Source organism: Penicillium brevicompactum, assembly GCF_028827555.1.
Source record: "Penicillium brevicompactum strain IBT 35665 chromosome Unknown utg000005l_segment0_segment0, whole genome shotgun sequence".
Classification (NCBI taxonomy): Eukaryota; Fungi; Ascomycota; class Eurotiomycetes; order Eurotiales; family Aspergillaceae; genus Penicillium; species Penicillium brevicompactum.
Window position 1 is genome coordinate 5296300 of NW_026623208.1, and position 20252 is coordinate 5316551.

General features: G+C 49.4%; 5 protein-coding genes across 5 annotated transcripts; 3 read left to right on the top strand and 2 right to left on the bottom strand.

Annotated features, from left to right (window-relative positions):
• Positions 1-2631: 2631 nt before the first annotated feature.
• Positions 2632-3795, top strand: N7506_007871 (tellurite-resistance/dicarboxylate transporter family protein; the record flags this gene model as incomplete). The annotated part of the gene is made up of 1 exon (XM_056957164.1): positions 2632-3795. One exon carries the CDS (start codon positions 2632-2634, stop codon positions 3793-3795), a length of 1164 nt encoding a protein of 387 aa, XP_056811498.1.
• A 1308-nt stretch (positions 3796-5103) lies between these two features.
• Positions 5104-7123, bottom strand: flbA (developmental regulator FlbA; the record flags this gene model as incomplete). Its single annotated transcript, XM_056957165.1, has 2 exons — positions 5104-6576; positions 6650-7123. 2 exons carry the CDS (start codon positions 7121-7123, stop codon positions 5104-5106), a joined length of 1947 nt encoding a protein of 648 aa, XP_056811499.1.
• Positions 7124-9559: 2436 nt separating this feature from the next.
• Positions 9560-9785, top strand: N7506_007873 (uncharacterized protein; the record flags this gene model as incomplete). The annotated part of the gene is made up of 2 exons (XM_056957166.1): positions 9560-9712; positions 9741-9785. The coding sequence occupies 2 exons, from the start codon at positions 9560-9562 to the stop codon at positions 9783-9785; spliced, it is 198 nt and encodes a 65-aa protein (XP_056811500.1).
• Positions 9786-16491: 6706 nt separating this feature from the next.
• N7506_007874 (origin recognition complex subunit 4) lies at positions 16492-18728 on the bottom strand (the record flags this gene model as incomplete). The annotated part of the gene is made up of 2 exons (XM_056957167.1): positions 16492-17106; positions 17163-18728. The coding sequence occupies 2 exons, from the start codon at positions 18726-18728 to the stop codon at positions 16492-16494; spliced, it is 2181 nt and encodes a 726-aa protein (XP_056811501.1).
• A 705-nt stretch (positions 18729-19433) lies between these two features.
• N7506_007875 (PaaI family thioesterase) lies at positions 19434-20041 on the top strand (the record flags this gene model as incomplete). The annotated part of the gene is made up of 2 exons (XM_056957168.1): positions 19434-19532; positions 19628-20041. 2 exons carry the CDS (start codon positions 19434-19436, stop codon positions 20039-20041), a joined length of 513 nt encoding a protein of 170 aa, XP_056811502.1.
• Between the last annotated feature and the right edge of the window lie 211 nt (positions 20042-20252).

Sequence of the window (20252 nt, forward strand, 5' to 3'; positions counted from 1 at the left end):
TATCATGTTTGTATCTATGGCCAATTTAGGTATCGAAAATCCACTTGAGATTTACCCTTGCACATGGACTATCCCGCGAAGATAATTAGTCGAAGGCATGATTTCGGTCATTCTGCTGATGCTCTCGGGTTGGCGTCAACCAACACTGAAAGTACTCCGTAGACACCAATGATGTTGCCGTGCTTATCCTTTAGTCGGCTGGGAAACCACGTCTTCATCATCTCTTGATTAACCCATGCACTGGCTAGCCCGTGCAATCCGATTCGGCCTTTCCAATGAGCTTGCTCGGTAGATTTTTTTTTCTGTACATTTGAACCCACTGAATCTCATTCTTGGTAACGCATCAACTGCTCCCTACGGATATTGTCCAAATTGAGAGGGGGGTTACTGAATTCCACCCCACTTTTGTCTTCCGTTGTAGTAGAATGCAGGTTAATAGCAGGCTTCTCTTCGAGAGCGAGGCCCGCGATATTCGATGTTCTTTGCCAGATCCCCAATCCCCAATTTCTGTTGACGGCTTAGTCAAGACTTCCTTCACTCGATCATTCATAATTGCTCCATGATGGTGGTAGATTAAAAAGGAAGTTTCAATAGGTAGTAAATAGTTCCAAGGTTGGAAGGACAGCTAGAAAGACAGCTAGAAAGACAAAAATAAAAAACTCTCCAAGTCGATGATGGCCTCTCTCTTGCGTCATCAATCGATAATACATAGTGATCAATTCTGATGTTAATAGAAGATACAGCCCTTATCGAATGCAGAGGGCATAGAGTCCGACATCGTCGATACCAATGGCCAAGCGTCGGTTTCAGGGTCAGCGCCAAGGCCAACGACTGAAAGTCATCTCGATGTCGTTCAAATCTTGCTGTGTTAATCTAAGGTTGATGTGAGTTGCTGGGTGATCGCTTCTAAGCATACGCCTCGCGAATGGGCTGTCTCAAACACACACGGATGGCGCCGTTTGAGCTGAAAGAGAAGACTCAGAAGAGATGAATTAAGAATCTCTTAATGCCTGTGAAATTGAGGCCATATAAACAGACGACTGTGGTAAATCTTCGAAACTGCATCACCATGGTTCAGGTCTAGCGTGGCAGTTGCTCTCCATGATAATTGAAAGCTGCTGTAAATTGGCGATTATCTCGGATGTTCCGTCGGCAGTATCCGAATCACCTGGGCAGCTTTTCCCTGCTGACAGTGGGAATTCCGAGGCTGGGTAAGCGTTGACCTGAACTGCGTGTTTGCGTGATTATCGACTCCGCACCCCTCAGTGGGGGTGAAACGCATGTACAAGAGTGGGTACCAGGCCTCGTCCTTCGATCAGGTTTTGTGGAAGGTCACTACATAATTTACTTGCTGCGGTTGGACGCTGATCAGAATCGATACGAGGATACGAATGCGCAGCAAGACTGTTTGTTGTACATGGGTGGAATTGATTATAGACATGACTCGAGGTTCTAACAGCCCTCTAGCGCTTTTCAGTTCGGACATTGAGCAACGCCCATTCTGAAGGTCTGCCGCCCTGAAAATTTCACCGGATGTGAAGGTCATCCACTTCTAATTTCTTGCGAAGTAGTCTGGGTGAACAGACCATCAACTTCTACGGGGGATATCCGAGGCAATTCGGCACACCGGGAGAGACGAACAGTTAGTACTTGACTTACGGAGTACGTGGACGGCTTTCGGCATCCCGAAATGCCCCGCCTCGGTATGCCGAGAGTCATTTTTCGGGGTCAAGCACGACTACGGGCCGCGCCAAGTCACAAATCGCCGACGTTGAGTGATTTCTGTTGAGACAAGTCACTTTTCCGCGGGGTTCACTTGCATAAATTGTTATTTGCTGTCTCTGGAACACAAGGAGAATTATGTATGCCCCCCCAGTCTCCTTGTGGACACTGTTGGAGATTGAACCCCTAACTCCGAGTGGAAATTCATTAGGCTATGAATTAGCGCGCTCCTAATATTATGCCTATTGGAAAAGGTTGGGGAATGGGGTAGAAGCGCTTAAGGTGGCCCTTTCAAAGCGGTTAAGAAGGGAAACCCGGCTTGGGATTCTCACACGGTCCTTACGTAGAACGATGTAGATGTAGATTAAGTTGCCTTGGCGTAAACAAGAAATACCAAGAGAAAGCTTGGAAGGAAATCATTGCATCCGATCTACCCGACAAACTCTGATTCCTCGATTCACCGGGAAGCGATCCAGGAATTGGTCTCATTCCATGGTGGAGTGGCGCCACTTTTATACTCTAAACAGCCCTATTTTCTTGATAAGCCCGTTTTCTCGGAGAGGTTCCGTCTCACAATATGCTATTCTCTCAAGCATTGCAGGGTCTTTCCTTGGGGGGATGTCATGCTCCTGCTGGCTGGGGTGCTGCTGCACGGTTCATAAATCGTTCGAAGTGTCGACTAGCGCTGAAACCCCAAGGCCGAGAGACAGAGCGAAGTGGAACTACGTATGGAGAAATAGACGTCTGCTGTACCTGAATGACACTAAGACGCACATCATTTGTTCACAACGCCGAAGGCCCCATCCAGCCAAGCCCTGGTGTGAGAGAAAAAAGTCCACCGCGTTTCCGGAGTACATATAGACGGGGAGATTCAAACTCGAGGTCGACAACCTCTTCACCACCGCCGGAATGACATTCGATGTTGGAGTATCCCTCAAGGAGCGGCTATGCCTGATCACATGGAGCTGGTACTCCATATGTGTGGCCACCGGTGGTATCGCGGTGCTTCTTTCTAGAACGCCTCACCAATTCGAGGGTCTCCCCGTCATCGGGAAGATTGTCTACATCCTCAATTTGGTGCTCTTCTGTGGCATTTCCTGCTGTATGGCCCTTCGTTTCTACACCAGGCCATCAGCATTGAAGGAATCCTTCAAGCAGCCCAATGAAACCTACTTCTTCCCTACCTTCCTGCTGGCTATCGCGACCATCATCCTCGGCGCCGAAGCCTATGGAACAGACGTCTGCGGTCCCTGGCTGCAAGTAGCCCTCCGGATCGTCTTCTGGATCTACGCTGCCTGCTCTGTCTCCGTGGGTATCTTCCACAATTGGTTCCTGTACAGCACCGTCATGGGCAAACAGCAGCACTTCCCACTCCCAAGAGTCCTGCCCTCATTCCCTACCATGCTGTGCGGCACAGTCGCATCCAGCATCGCAGGCAACCAACCGCGTGACCAGGCCTTGCCAATCATCATCGGCGGCCTCACGCTACAAGGATTCGGAATCATGATGTCCATCCTCACCTACGCTGAATACCACTACTATCTCAACAAACACGGTCTCCCAGAGCCAACCCAGCGACCTAAGATGTTCATCGCCGCCGGACCCTGGAGTTTCACAGCCCTTGCCTTCATTGGAATGGCGAAGCACGCAATTGAGAAATTCCCCCCACGCTATATCATCTCAGACGCCGTACCCGGTACCACTGGAGCGGTCGCCCTGAGCACTGGTGAGATCTCACTGATCATTGCCTCGCTTACCGCCATCTTCATGTGGTGCATGGCCTTCTTCCATCTCTCAATTGCGATTCTCAGCATGTTCTCTATGTGTCGGTTCTTCGGGGGGCCTGGTGCTGCACCCATGGGAATGCCGTATTGGAGTATGGTTTTCCCCAACACCGGTTTCGTGATTGCCACTATCAGTATTGGAGAGGTGCTGGAGTCTGAAGGGGTCAAGTGGGTTGGTTCGGCGTTGACGATTATTCAAGTCACGGTTTGGTTGGGTGTCGGCCTGGCTACTATCTATGGAGTTGCAACGCGTCGCATGCTTTGGCCACAAGATGTCAAGCGATCTTGAGCGTTATATGCCACTGGCCTGAGTGATTTATTTGGAGTTTTGTTTGGCGGGGTTTTATATCATGTACATTATATCTCAAAGTCGATAATACAGTATCATGTGTTGATCTACATTTACCCTCGGGCTAATGGCTGAAAATATCGAGGGCCTTGAAAAAGACCTACCTATCCATTGGCCTAGCCCAGGTCCACGCCCGGGTGTTTGCCCAGGTGGCTGACCTTGAGTTCCGTGACCTCGGGGGCAGCAAATCAGTCTTGGGAAGTCTACAGAGCTCTAGGCTTACTGCCCAGGTGTGGTTGGTGTTTAGTATAGGACCGAGTATCTACCACCTGAGCAACCTTAGAAGGGTCGATTCGTACAGATACCCAGGCGCATGTGTAAAAGTGTTTGACAAGAGTCATGTCCATTGCATCTCATAAAAGAAATGAAATAAAATAATATGACATACACAAGCAGACCAGAACTCACTCGCTGTGCCCGGATAAAAAGATGCAGGGTGCTTTAAAAAAAAACCACAAAGAAAAGAAAGGAAAGATGGAGTGAGATAAGATGCTCAGAATATGTAGATGAGCGTATGGATGGAGAGAGAAAAAGAAATGAGATAGGAAATGACATGCAAGAAACGCCGTGTCTGATGCTCAAAAGAAAAGTGACAGCCTCCGGTTTTCCATACGATGTGATGTTTTTTTTTTTTCTTGTTTTCTTGTTTCGTTTTCTGTGACGTTTCTGGAAATTCCTCTCAAGGTCTGTTGGTGTTCGAGTGTTGAAGCCAAGCCGTAAAGAGGAAATTGGAGGAAGGAAAAGTATCAGAGGAAAAGAGGGATGCAATCGAAAGATATTACAAAAATTTTCCAGTTCCGGCCTTCTCTAAAACATGAGCCATCGATCATAACGTCTTTCGTGAGGAGTGGGGGAATCTCGTGACGAGTAGATTAAAAATGGGAAAAATGAGGAAATGGCAGCCAGCCTTCGAGGACTGCTGGGCTGCATGCGTAAGGGATGTAGTAAGGAACTTCGTGTTCGGAAGCGATCATGACGGGATTGATGGAATCGGGTCCCAAGGTCGACCGAGGAGTGTTTTTCTTCTATATAGAGAAGAAGGTGTCTGTTTTGGGGCCACAAGCATGAGTTGGGACGCATTTGTTGGACTCGATCATGGGCCTCGAAGGCTCGACGTCTCAACTGCGTATGTTGAATAAATAGTCTGGCGGATTTTGCCAAATAGGCTCATGAGGAGTCGGAATCGCAGTGGTACGAATCGTCTTCGAATGGGTTGCGGGGTAAATCAATGCTTGTGGACGCTGGTTGTCAGGCGCGGGCTGAACGGCTCATGCTGCGTTCAGGGATGGAGGGAGGACCGGGGGTAGGCGAGTATGAGCGCGAACCTCCCATGATGTCCACGTCGTGTTCTTGCAGCACAACAGCGTACTTGGGGTCACGCAAGAATTTGGGAACCGAGTCACTGGACATGAGCTTGAATACGGATGTTTGAGCAAGCTCGAACAGGTGCACGACTTCCTGCAGACTTTTGAACATAGAATCGTCATCTCCCACGGCCTTGGTCATGCGGCTAGCCAGACTGTTGCGGAGCGCGTGGTCGATGTTCAGCTCGCAAGGAGAGCCCGGGGCCAGGAAGGCGTTGTATAATCCATAAGCAGCCGCCAAGGTTTCCCGCACGGAATCAACCTTGTTGAATGTTCCCATCTTCTCGGCCTTGTGGTAGTTGGCAGTGAACTCAGAAACATCCAGGTAGAAAGACAAATTCTCCTCGCAAAGCGAGTAGCGAAGGAATTCGCGGAAGAGCAGACGCAGAGCAGGATCTTGGAGAATGTGTGTCAACCGGGCGTTGTTAGAATCCCGCGGCATGCCGCGGCTGTCGTATGCCGCTGCGTTCTCACGGGCCTTCTCGCGGGCAATCCATCCACATACGCGCTGACCGCGTTCGGTGATGCCGTAAATAGCGTATTTAGAGGGTTGGAAGTGTGCGGTGGGCCCAATATCAGGGAAGGACTTATCATCCTGGATCATTGTGATCATACCATACTTCAAGAACAATTCGGCGATCAAACAGGTCTCTCGGCGCTCAATTGTTGTTGAACAATCCATCAACCAGTCTACCGATGCCTTTCCGGTAAAAGTGTTGCTGTAAACCTTGCCATCCTGGAGCTTGCGTTCCCGAGCCACCTTGACACCAACGAGACCGTTGGTGTAGTCACTAAGCGAGTCGGAGTCGGAAGTTGAGATACTGCTCTTGACGTTGGGGCCATCCTGGCCAGCAAAGCGGCGGAAAATGACCTCGATAGTCGCGCGATCGTGGGAGAGCTTGTCAGTATCCGTGTCCCGCTCCAGGTTCACCAGCTGCATGGTGTTGCGCGGTGACTCCAACACATCCATCACGTGACGGGCGGTAATACCGTTCCGCTGGCAGAATCGCTGCAGGATGTTGATACCCTTCGGGGTGAGCTGGAAGAGAGCACCTTTGAGCGGGAAGATCGGGAGCGCTTTGCCGTCAACGGATTCGATGAAACGGGCGTCTACAAAACGCTGGCACACGGATCGCGCCATTTCCTTGGCCATGGAGAAAGTGGTAGTGGTGGTGGTGGTGACGATGCGGGAGGGGTCCTTGGGGTCGGGCATGCGGTTGGACTGCGAGAACTTGAGCGAACCCAAGTTGTTGATCGCCTCTTCGGAGGTGAACGTGTGATCATAGCGCGTGAAACGAACTCGGTGAGAATCTAATTTCAAGCTGACCATCAAGGTGGAGAACAAGTCCATGAAATCCTGCGCGAATCAGCCATTAAGTCCGGCACAATCACCGTAATCCACCCCCACTTTGCATATTGGGAAAACCTACCTTGGTGAACGGACGCTCATCCTCGGTCATGCGCAATAACCTTGACGAAGTTTGATGCATTTTGGGTGGGCCGGATATAGAGGACCGGGTATCGTGGGGAGGTGTAGGAAGACGCTGAAGGGTCAGGCGACGCTTCTGCGAATTGGCGGGGAGGGTGTCGACCAGGGCCGGGGAGCAAGGGCGAGAGGACTCCGTCAATTGCGGATATATTTCGTCGATTGGCGGGGTCAACGGCGTAGAATGTCTCGACAAACTGCTGTAGGAGTTCGAGGAGCGTAGTGTAGTCTGTGTTCCGGACAGACTAGCAAGGGCGTTGGATGTCTTCTGAGCTAAAGCAGCAAAAGAGCGACGATTGCGACGGGAGATTGAGCCGACAACAGAACCAGTGAAGGTTTGTAGAGGATCAGTATCAGGAACTGAAGGAAGTGAAGGGAGAGAATCTTCTCGGCAGTGGTTTCCGGGTTGAGTTGGCATTGAATGGTTTTGAGTCTTCGGGTGAACCAGACTTCTGCGGAAAGTGGATTAGGTCAAACACGACCTGATACCATCAAAGGGAATTTTTTTTCCTTTTTTTTTCCGGTCTGAATTTATGAAATTTCCAGAAAATCCAGAGTGGAATCTGGACTAAGGGAAGGGGAAGGAAATTATACAGATTTTCGGGTCTGAAATTAATTTCAATGGAATTTCAATAGAAGAGAAAAGGAGGGGGAATGGGACCTAAGGGGAAGAAGAACGGGATCAAAGGAAAATCAGAAATAAATCCCTAAAATTCCAAAAAGGATTTAAACAATTTAAACTTGGAAAAAAAAAGGAAAAGGGAAAAAGAAATGAGAAAAAAAAAGGAAAAGTATGAAGAACAGCCATTCGGTTCTGTCATTCACGACCCACAGCCCACGCGTGAGACCCGGAAGGGGTTTGGCCTGATGCATCCAAACAACGTGGAAGATCGGAGGGTCCGTATGGTCTGGTATTGGTATCTTGTGACAATACAGCCCAATACTTATTCAATACAGAGTACTCCCGTACTCCCGTACTCATGGCTATTACCTTGCATCCCAGCATACTCCATACTCCTCACTCCGTACATCTTCACCTATTTCCTCACAACTTACATTATCAGTATCCTACCTCCATGTCTACCCATATCTCCGGATCTGCAATCCACGTTACATGCTGAATTCTACTCTGGAAGTTAAATCCACCGTACCCAATCTTTCCAGCTCCACTCGATGATTTCATTACTTTTCCCAAACGAGGCTAGCCCCGAACATATCCGGCAGATCGTACCATACTCAGTACTGGTATTACCTCCCCTGTCTTGGATCTCTGAACTCTGACCTAGATCTGAATCTTCAGTCGCGCTTATCTATCTGATTAGGAGGATAAAAAAAGATATCAATATATCTCAGACAAGGGATGAGCTCAGATATGGGCTGAGGACGCCTGTATGAGTATCCCGCACTTGCACTCAACTCTAGACACGCGAATCAGGTTCCAGTAGACATGTCCGCAGTATACCAATGGAGCCCACGTGGCATGGAACTTCGTTCTCCCCGAACTCGAACGAGGCGGCAAAAGGCGAACATGATGATATTCAAGAGAACCGTGGAAAGCTGTCAACTCTATCCCAGTCTAGGAAATTTGATCATAACTAAAGTATTTTGCCTATCTTCCCTTAGCTCGACCGGAAAATAAGACCGGAAAATAAATTGACGTTATCTACACGCAAATGGGGGTCCGGATTATTGCCGAAAAACTAACAGCCCATAACAACTCCAATCTACATGTATCCACGGGTACGAATACATTGTCCAAGTATTCCAAATATGTTACATGTGTGTCTAGAGCACTCCATACCAGGTGCAAGTAGTGTACACTTGAATACATCCTTCGTTGACGGGGGGCAACCATGTCGTCTTCGGAGAAACCCCTCTCACTTTCACACCGATCGTCTCATGGTGGAGCAAGACCTTTTTTCCAGAGTGTATTTATGATGTTTCGGGAGTATGCTCTAAACTACTTTAGTCTGCCTACATAAAGACTTTCATCCTGAAACTTCCCTTAGCGCTTCCGATCGGAAGCGTGAGACAATCAGGCCAGGTTATTGTGTGCACGTCAAGAGATAGTGGGGGGAGGGGTATTTTCTCCTGGGGACCTTGGGCACAACGACATCACAAAGGGCAACGTGGAGGCTGCCAAAAAATAATACCCAAGAAAACCCTGTAAACCGAGGCTTCCACGGCCATTCCAAGCGTGTTCTTTTTATTTCGTGCGTATAATCCATGTGGTCCCACGTGTGCCCACGTGGAGAGATGCTTAGCGGCTAAGCGTTGACCTCCCCTCTTACTCCTTTGCGCTTAGAGGGGGGCGCAGTCTCCCGAGGTCGCGAATCTTTCCCCTGGATATCGGTGCTATGGGTCTCGTTGGGGATAGCTTTCGCTAAGAAATCCCATGATGATCTTAGGCGCGGACTTAAACGGTCCTGGTTCGCATTGTCTGCCCGGTTCCCGGCTTGAAGTTTGCCAAGGTGACAACGGGTTTCAACTTCCCGTTCCCGTTTCGGGTTTTGGAATACGGGGTTGGACGTCAGACTTGCCGCCTGGACACACACTCTCTCTCCAATCACGTCCCTTTAGCCTCTTAATTGGCTTGATCAGTCATTCATGAATCATTGTTCGGAGATTTTTTCCGGTCCTGAACCTTTGTTCAATGCGCGAGACACTCTGCCGATTGATGCAGGGGTAAGATCTCAATTTACTACTTCTGCGGTCGGAGATTGTCTCAGATGGGCTAACGGTCGGCATGAGAGCCTCATCCGACATCATATAGCGGTCGAGACAGGCCCCCAATACGCGGCACAGCGGCAGAATCTCACCTGCATGAACCATGCTATCAACCTGACGGCTGAAAATGGGAAAAGGCTCGCACTCTGTCTGGGACGAGCTGTCAAACACGTCAGCAAGCCACCTCCTGATGGCGCTCATCAAGGAACAAGGCTGGCCAACCAACGCGCCCGGCAGAGGTCACGCGGAGGGCGACCCAGGCAAAGTCTTATTCGCCAAGGTACGAAACGGGCTCGCCTAGCCCAAAGGCTACTCGGTACAAGTGTCGCGACTATCTCATCAAGAAGGTTTGAACGGTCGCTCAGACACGGTCATAGAGACAAATCGAGCAGTGATGGTCGGTAATTACACATGGGGGATACGAGATCGGCTCCCCGCATGGAGCGAATTGGCGGGAGTCATGTTGGATAGCGCAGATCGCTAGTACGAATCCTTTGTACGAAACCTCGTACGGAGCAATTATATTATGCATTGTACAGGTCACAGAAGAGAACAAAAGAAGAAAAGAACCTTGGAACAAAGAACATTCCAAAAACTGATACGTCATATGTCCTTCAGCTGTTGAGATCTATCAGACTCAACAAATCACAAAACCACGATCTGAAACGGCACCACGTGGAATTGGCATGAGTAAGCTGGGATATCCGAGTAAACTTTGCACTCTAATCCCAGGGGCAAAGCCCATGTGGCAAAAAGTTGGGGGCCAAAAAGGGGTCTTCAAACTCTGGTCGCCAGTCAAATCTTGGCTCAGCCCTGCCCGAGCAAACCCGATCGTGGATTCTTGTGCGGCTCTGATAATGAGGAAAGCGAGTACCGGACTAAGGGGAGGTTAAGGTTGGCTAGCTGGAAAGGCACCATAGGAACCATAACCTTGGAACAGTATATGAGCTGTAAGAAGTATAAAGCAAATTACTCGAGGCTTGCTAGGTTTGTCTGACAAGTATATATTAGTGTTTGCACATCAGATAGCCATGTGCGCAAAGATCACTGACACTAACCCGAAAGTCATAAAGCAGGTCGCTTTGTTCCGCCTCAACCAATGGTTCAGCGAGGTTGGGGTGGTCGAAGTGGAGACAACATTCCAAATTTGAGGCCCGCTAACAGATTGGCTCACGGAGGTTTTCCTGTTAAAGTCTTAAGTTGCGGTCAGATATCCAACGGTGGGCAGAGTTACGGAGTAGACAACCTGAGACCCAGTGATCCTCGCTTTGTGTGTTGATCCTCTCTGGCACATGGTTGAAGGGTATTGTATCGGGTATACCCCTTTCTTACCAATACGACTGTATCGATTATGTGTACGGTATTGTATCTTTGGTAATTTTCCTAATCACATTTCAAGTTTTTCTCTTTGCCCTTCCAACATCCCTGACTGCCACGCGAGGGAACTTCCTGCAGGTTTCGAATCTACCATTTCAGGGGTAAATATGTGCATGGAAGGCGTGGCTAGATTTACATCAAATATTCCAAATAGTTAATAAAGCATACCATCGAGCCTTGCGAGTCATGGAAAGTCTAAAAGAGAGCCTCGTAACCTTCGAAATAGTCAGAGCCGGAATTATCAGCTGCCAAGACCACCACTAATCACCATTTGCGGTCGACTATGGAAGTTCGCACCTTACAAAAGCTTGTGCACGCGGTTTGACCCTGGATACCTTGCCTGTCAACCTTCACGTTGTACTCCGTACTCTGTATACAGGCAACAACCTGCTCTCCCCATGGCCTCCTTGCCTTTTAGGGGTCCCTGCATGTAGCAGGTTGACATACTCCGGACTGCATGGTTGTATGCGGATCTCTACGGAATCCAGGGAACCATCCGACTAGCGGCTTCGCCCTTCTGTAGGAATGTGGCTTGGGCTATTGGGATTCAAACTATGCTCTGATGCTCCTTGGGCCCGGACTGATCGTCCTCAAACTCTAAATGCTCACCTGTACGGAGTATCTGCAGCGTCAACTATTTGCATCTGGGCCAACTGGCTGAGGGTCTAGACGCGTCTCATCATTTCTCTAGGGATATACCTGTCGACTCGTGGGCGTTACCTAGGCAAACGTTGATCAAAGACTCGATCGTGGACTATCAGATTCGATCGCTTCCCAATACCCTGTCCAGACCAATATGGTTAGATTGGAAAATCCCGAGAGTATGTATCACATTTTAGAGCTTGTAGTCTGCGGGTTCCGGCGAATGTGGGGGAAAGCATAGCTGAGCTCGCCACGTGGAAATGGGGAGCGACAATCATCCTCGAGCGCGGATCTGTCCATCCCCTACTGGGCTCGTACGAGTACTCGTAATCACAGCCTTTTGTTATCGTTATCGTATCTTTGTAAGTGGCCATCCAGCTGCCCGGGTGCGCGATTGGACCTCCTGTGCCGTGACTCAGCCGCACTTGATGTTATTCTCGGGCTCGCCTAGCAGGGATTCTAATCCTGGGGGCGAGGGGGGGGGTGGAAAGCTGATTGACAGGGCCTCTCTACAGACTAGCGAAGACACTAGTGACTCCCAGGCGCACGTAACACCTTGCGAACAGAGCCTCATCTATATGTGATGCCTAGGTACTACCGGATTTGGACAATATGGAATGTCAAGCCTTGTCGGACTTGATGTGGGGGAAGCTATTCTTTTGCGCCGCAGCCGCGGTGGATTAATTTCGAAACTATCGTGAAATTTGTGGCTTTCATTACGAATGCTATTTTGTTCGGTATAGAGGACATTGATTGATCTCAGCCAGTAGGGATTTGGAATGGGGACTCTTTCGTGGAGCCAATATCTGATCTGCAAAAACTCTAGCCTTACAAGGGGGTGAACTTAACTTGTACTTGTATTTGATATTCATATTGTATGTACATAGACACAGTACTCCGTACTCCGTATGGATTTCTCCACATAACCATTCATTGAGTTTAAACATCAAATCTATTACTTTGTACGGCGTAAAAGTACCAGTAGTTTACGATGGACCCTTGGGCGAGTGTACGAAATATAAAATACGGTAAAATATACATTAAAAACTCCACCAAGCTGAAAACAGAGCGGTGATAGAAAACCACGTCATAGACTTTGAATAGTTCGTAAGACGAACCAAAGTCGAAGTCTTAGTCCCGGCCGAATACGGCGAAGTCCGTAGGGGGAAGGCTTCCAGAAGATTTCTAGAAGACGCTAAGAAGCCTCGGTCTCGGGTGTTCCATGGTTCAGCCACCAATAAAATGGAACTCCTTTCCCTTTCAGATTAAGGGGATGCGGCAAAACCTGCGGATTGCACACTATTGAAGCCCGGTTTTTCCTTATTTTTTTCCCTCTTCCTTTGTTTTTCGTCGTTCCTGACCCAGATTCTGAGCTCCGAGCTCCAGGCTCCTAGTCTTGGCACCCTCAATAGTCCGGGTATCCATGTATCAGATTCGGTATCAATCCACGAGGTCTGAAAAAGAAAGAGCTTTACATTACTCTGTAGTCCAAAATGTAGTACTCCGTAGCTGTCAATCCTGAACCCCCAAAAATGAGCAAAGAAAATCTCCGTAGACTTTCAGGTTCTCCACACGGCACAAAAGAATGTCCACGTGGCGGATCTACCTGTACGAGCACTGCAACACAACAAGCTACACGTATGCAGCTAGTGCCCGTAAAATTATGATCCTCCGCAAAATGACTTGCATTGCAATTCTAAATGTGGATCTATTCCATGGAAGTACCCATATTGTTTGACGAAGCGGTGTACTACTATGCGATTTTTCCTTCGTAGTATTCGGGTGTGTCTGATTCCTTTACGAAAGGATTAATCCACAGTCACTGGACCAACTCACCACTTGGGCAGCGCGAATGTCCCACCAAAGACAATATCGCAGGCAAAAAAAGGATCAGCGAGTTGGGATTCCAATGATGGCATCCTACGGAGTACACACAAACACACCGGCAATAAAGTTACTCACAAAACTGTTTGCGCTACTCCTCGCTCCTCGCTTCAAGGAGTACAAAGACACACCCGGTCGGAGCCAGCATATGTATATCAGCTATCTTCTAACTCCCAGTCCCACCACGGTTGCTGGCATGGATCACACCATTCCTGCATCTTTTCGTGCAGTTTAGATCTAGAAGCATATGTACTCGCAACGGGAAGCCGAAGGAAGTCCGGTCCTGACGAGAGCTCCACCGGCACTGCAGATTTCGCGTCGCACAGGGAGCACATGTCTCTCCAGCGTTGTATGATCAATGATCCTCCATACATACACACCTCCGAATTTCACTTCAATGGCAAAATACAGGTAGCTCGGTGTGAAATTATCTGACGGATATGCGAGAATATCTCCGACACTACTGTTGCTGTCAGCGATCTCATGGGTGTCGTTTGATCGTCATTTCTACTACTGCATGGCAGCGGGGGAAACGGAGGTTGCCTGATTAGGACCGATCGTCAACACAACGCTGTTTACGGAGTTACCTCACCCCACGCCACACTTTACGCTTTGATGCTTCTGAGCTCACTGATCGACTCGCTTAGCCTGACGAAAATCCTATTTTTCATCTTCTCGTCACTCATTTGAAAATACAATTCTCCGCGAAAGAGATCACCACGCCATTCGCCTCCACTCTTGTTCACCGTCACCCCTGCTAATGGGCCTAAGACTAGGCTGCCGGCTTGGCGTAGCGCCAGCCTGAAGAAATGTGAAAATCCTGGGTATCGGAAGGCAATGAGATTCTTCATCGAGCGGGGTTGCCACTTCGAATTCATTTTCGGCGTCTGAAGCCGGTGGCTGGCATGGGTGGACGGGAAGATCCTTGACTCTTCTTTTCTTCCGGGTGTACAGCAGATTGTACCCCTCCGCAAGATATAGCGCCAAACGGGCTGGGCTCTTTGTCTTTCCGGGCTGGCTGTTGCTATCTCATGTTTTCGATAAACTTGAGCATATCTATTGTAGTCGATACCCGTACAGACCGCAACCCGCTGATCAGTCGCAGTCAACTCGATTTAGACCAAATCCCGGCGTTAGGAGACTAGCTAGCACTATCTTTGACCATGTCGCACAAAACTCCATCCTTCTTGACTCTTTTATTTTTTTGCTCTCACGTCGTGTCAGGCGGGTCTGGATTTACCCCCCACCTCTCTGAAACCAGTCTTTAGGTCTCGACCCTGTCCTCTCGGTCGAGATGACAGCTATCCAGTCAATTTTTCAAGAGCGTCCTAAAGCGCCGTACGGATGGGAGTATCGGGAACTTGCAGGGTCAAATGCGCTCCATCCAGGTTTTGCATGTGTGCGCATCAAAACACATGTTCATGTATGCACTCAGGGAACGGAAGCGATAATATTGATCTGCAGCTGGTGTCAATTAGCTGGATAATTTTTCAACGCTCAAGCTTAGACTAGACTAGACTAGATAGTGTACTGTAGGTCGGGAGAGGTGCATGCTGCCCAGGTGTCGACTGCATATCAAAACCACGCGAATGTTCCCATGTTTGTACTATAGAATCCACTCTCGGCTACATCTCATGTAAGTGGCTTTGTACTCCGTACGGATCCACAGTCTCAAGGTTTCATGCCGATCCTCGAGTCGAGGTCACTATTTACTACGGAGTAGATATGTACATTTCAAATGCTTCAGTTTGTTTGGACATAGGCCTCTATCACACATCACAGCCATGACCTAGGTGTCCACCGGACTACCAGGGCATACTAGACTATTTAAAGTTAAATCGTACAGACTCACATCCAACCCCTGCACTCATGTATGGTCAGATTAATTTTCCCGGTGGTTATCCCCTGTACAAGTACGGAGTGGTTGGAGAGCAAGGTCTCTTGTTGAATTACTGGTGAAACGTATGGAGTAGATTTCGCCTAGTAACGCAGTAACACAGTGATGCCACGTCGAGACGTTTTGGGGCAATGGGAGGAGAATTCGACATGTCACTTCGAACACATGGCGAGCCACATGTGTTTGCCGCGTGTTTTGCAGCCAATCAAATAGTCTTCGAGTGCAATATTATTCAAACCACTGATTTTGATCACGGTTAAAAGGTTATTGGGGTTTTCTACTCTGTACGGAGTAAGGGAGGTAGATGTAAATTTGAAAACCCTCCAGATATGCTAAACTTGTAATTCACTACTTAGTACAGAGTAGCACTAGGAATATGTAGTGAGAAAACCCGAAAAGAATAATATTTGTAAAAGAAGATAACCAAAGTCATGCAAGCTTAACCCTTTATCTCAACCTTGCGCCATGACATGCCCTGCCTCTCTGAAGAGCACACCGGTCAGTTTTAAAATCCCCCACTCCGGATGGAGTACGGAGTGGATGCGATGCATATTCAACAGACCCCCGATCCGGCCACGCTACACTCATCTTCAAACGTATATCACATGATACGCAATCTCACCCAGGCAACTCCCCATGAGAACAGCAGCAGCAAACAAATCCACAACCCCCTGCGCAGCACATTCCGCTATGTACCGCGTGCACGCGGCAACTTGCATAACAAGTGAAGGGCCAAAGTAAGGGTGAACTTGACCGATCGATTATGGGAAGCCCATGGGAGAATCCCAGTCTGCAATGGGGATGATGCAGTGGCGATCAGCATGCGAAGTCCGGTAGGTTTGGTCCCAGTTTTGTTTGCCAATAGCTTCATCGAGGGAGATGGGGATATGTGGTCTTGCTACTCGCCACATGCGCGTATGCGTGTGGTGCATGTCGTTCATTGCCCCGTATTGTGCCCAGGTGAGAGTTTTGTGATATATCCGATGCCGGATGCTGGCTTACACTTTGTATGCGGGATTGATAGCCCCTCCGGTTTGCGGGTGTATGTTTTAGATACTATTGTATTATGTGTGTTCGAGGCTGACTTTGTCTGACATTGGCTCGAGATGTCTGAGGCATCGGGTAGTTGGTGATTGGTCGAAAAGAGTAGAAACCATGGGTTGAGTTGGTACTTGTACTGTGAAAATCACAAGGGCAAAGGATGCAATAGCATGATGCATGTCCGCAGTAAATTCCAGAATGACAGCCAGATGCTGAGATTACTCCCGCCACCACTGACCCAGTGAGCCACCTGAGCCAGCCATCTCAATGACTTCCTCGAAACTGATTTCTACGCGGAACATCTGACCATCGGCAGTGCCGTTGCCACTGCCAACGGGGGTCACAAGGCCCCAGCTAAGCAGTTTCTCCCACGACTCCCGAGCGACGTCTCGGCCCCATACACGACCTGGGGTGGCAGCAGCTCCAGAGACGGAGGCTGATGTTTTTGCCGAGGTGAGAAGACGGACGTACTCGGCGTATGCTGCAGGGAAAGAGAGCGCAAGAGGTCCCATGCTCTGAACTCCGTCATTGCTGGGGTCAAATAGAGCTGCCAATCTGGTAGCAGCCACCAGCAAAGCCAAGGGAAGTGAAGAAGGACTGGATGATGTGATGGATGTAGAGAAGGGGAGAGGTGGGGGATCGGGGCATGAGAGTGTTTGCGAGGAGAATGCTTTGGGCGTTGGAACCTGAGGAATTGAAGCGTCGGCTGCTATCACGCTCTGCAGGAAGTCACTCATAGGAAGCAGAGCACTGGCGAGGAAGTCTTTTACAGACTTGGTCTGATTGTATACCTGCTTCAAGTGGAATTGGAAATCCTGATCCTTCCATAGGTGCTGTTTCGTAAAGTCAATATTACCGCTCAGCATAGCATGAATGAGATTCGACTTACGTTCAGGTACTCCTTCCATCCCCCGAGTAGCGTCGTCCACCTGTTCGACTCCACCAGGTCACGCTGAACACCCAGTTCATTTGCGAGATCCACGACCTCGGTATCACCGAGGTCTAGACTCCCTAGGCAGATATCTGAAAAGTCCTCAAATGACCTCGGCAATGGAACGTATGTATACCGATGGCTGAATCGACTCTTGACACGCTTCTCAAGCATCTCAGTCACGTCAACCTTGGTTGTCAAGCCGATCACCGCAATGGGAGCTTTGCGAGCCTGCGCGATGTCGAACAGATTATACAGCAAAGTCTGTCGTGGGTGAGTGACAAATAAATCGAACTCGTCCAGCAAGATTACGATGGATTTCGCGGCGGTCTTAGCTCCTGAATCACCGGAGCTGCCAAATAGCTCCTCTGGATGAGACAACAAAGCCAAAAGCGTCGCCATGGTATCAGCATAAGAATTGACCTTCGCCGCATCATCCTCGGTGTGCATTTCGCGACCTAGTTGGCGCCACATCTCTCGCAAAGCCAAGCGGTCGTCGGTATGCAAGAAGCCATTGAGCCGAACAACATGGAACTCATTGTCATGCTCCTTTCTCAAAGAGGAGATAATGGTTTCAACGATAGCCGTCTTGCCACACCCTCGAGATCCGAGAAGAAGCATGGAGTTACCCTCGCCAACTGACACCGTTTGTTCGATGAGCTGGTGAACTTTCTGGTATTCAGCCTGAAGCCCTCTGATGGGAATTTGACGGGTGCCCGAAAGCTTTTCGAGAACGGCGGTCGAGAGGATGCGGACCTCTTCTGCTAGACCTGACTGGCAGAGTGATTGTAGCTTTTCGGCATACTCTGGTAGCGGCTCAGTAACCTCAACTGTATCCTGCTTTTCCAGCAGGGCTTGTGGAAGACCCTGTTGAAGTTGCATCGCGACGAGGTCATCCAGACCGTCCTGGTATTCAGGCGAGGGTGATTTCTCTTTCGTCCGCTCGGCTGCCTTTCTGGTGGGCCTTGGCTTGGGTTTCGTGGCCGGTTTTGCGGTGCTCCTTCTCGACTTGGTTCTTGAAACTGAGCGGCGAGCAGGATTCGGAGATGGCTCATCCACGTCCATCTCATCGTCGTCTTCGTCTTCGTCATCCTCCTCTTCAAAGTCCGGCTCATCATCCTCCTCTTGCGGCTCTTCCTTCTCATCTTCGACGGGCGATTGTTTCGGCTTCTGCGCACTTCGAGGGGCCCGTGGTGTTCTTGAGGGGGTAGTGGTTGATTTCCTCCTTGAGGGCGTCACTGCCTCATCCTCAAATCTTTTTGGGGTTTTGCGCACTCGTCCGCTCGACCGTGTTCCCGCTCGCGCTGGTGTTTGTTGTTCTTGCTCGTCGTTTTCATCCACCGGTTCGGCGGCATCGTCTGCACGCATAGATCGACGTCGAGATGCGCTCTTGACGGGCGTGGGGGACGTTCGGCCATTGGGTGACGAGGGACCAGATAACACGTCTTGTTCCTCGCCCATTTCAATGTCGCCGTCGGCATCCCCGGATACGCGCCTCCTCTTCGACGCACGGGGGTCCTTCATGTTGTGGTTTGAGAAAATCGCTTCGGTCTGACAGAGTGTTGACGGGGGAGGGGCGCGATCAATAATGGGACAAGTGATTCTTTTCAATCGCTGGGAGGGTCTGCGATTGCACCAATGGCTATTAAAAGTTCAATGGTACTCACAAGGCTCCCTCGTTGGCGCTAGACTTCCAGATGGGAGGTGTGGTCGGGGAAATAATTATCGTCGGCCTCAGGCCGAGACGCGTGACGCGAAGTCAGGTGTTACAGCAAGGAGGTGCCAATATCTCCCTGGCTTTACTCCGTACTTCGCACATACTATCTAGTTTTGCTCAATGGATCAATAACTACGATCTACACATGATTCGCTGTGTGTGCTATGAGCAACACCTGGGCACCTTCAATATTGTTTAGGTGCCTCGGGTCATGTCTTCTTCAGATCCCGAGTTCAGTACTCTGCTAACCAGCTTACCTTTTAACACGATGCGATCATAATCGACCCAGGAAAATAACGCCACTAGCTAATACGGAGTACCAATACACTCATTTTTGGTTGATACCAGTTGCAGATCGGTGATTTCAAACATACCGACTCATCATTTCGCCGCAGCCGAGGTCCAACTCCGAGCCCGAGCTGCGCCTGTGGGGTACAGCTCCCTCCAGCTCAACATTTCCTTTCTCCTATACATCTTGATACCCATTTAATTGCATTTTTTCCGATCCAGCCATGTCAGAATATACACTAGGTGCCCCGTCCCGGAAGCTGGATGAGTTCGAAGAACTCGTCTACGAGTATACAAGCCGAATGGGCCTGGGCGACGGAGGAGTAAGTAGTGCTCCTGATTGCGACACTCCCGGATCGCCGTGAAGTTTGGCGCCCAAGCATCGAATCCAGTCCTGACGTTTGTTTTAATCGCACAGTACTGGGGCGTCGACGCCCGCAGCTGTAACCTCCGTTTCGAATCCGCGACTCGTGGTCCGCCGGCCACCGTCACATTCCTCTTCAAAGTCACGCCGGAAATGAGCAATGGTATGGGGAACCTACACGGTGGCTGCGCTGCTACTTTGATTGATGTCCTGTCTACCACAATCTTGCTCGGTCTCTCTTCACCGGGCAAGTTCGCGCTTGGTGGTGTCAGCCGTAATCTGCGAGTTACATATCTACGACCTGTGCCTACAGACATGGAAGTGCGACTTGTCTGTGAGGTGGTTCATGTTGGCAAGCGATTGGCTTTGCTTAGAGCAGAGATTCAGAGGGCAGAGGGTGGTGATGTCTGTGTCGTTGGTGAACATGAAAAGGCTAATACGGACCCGGAGGTGGACCAGAGAATTTGATCTGATATAGCAATCTGGGTATGCTTAGAAGGAGAGCGACTGTTCATAAATTTGTATAGATTTCGTGTGCACCACAATCAATTCGTCAAAATTCCAGAAGTTGGATCAGAGCGAAAGAGAAGAGTGTACTGGAGTTGTTATGATGTGGCGCAGAGAGCAAATTGAAGCGTCCCAAATGTCCAAATGTGCTATAGTCAATCTAGTGGTTCTC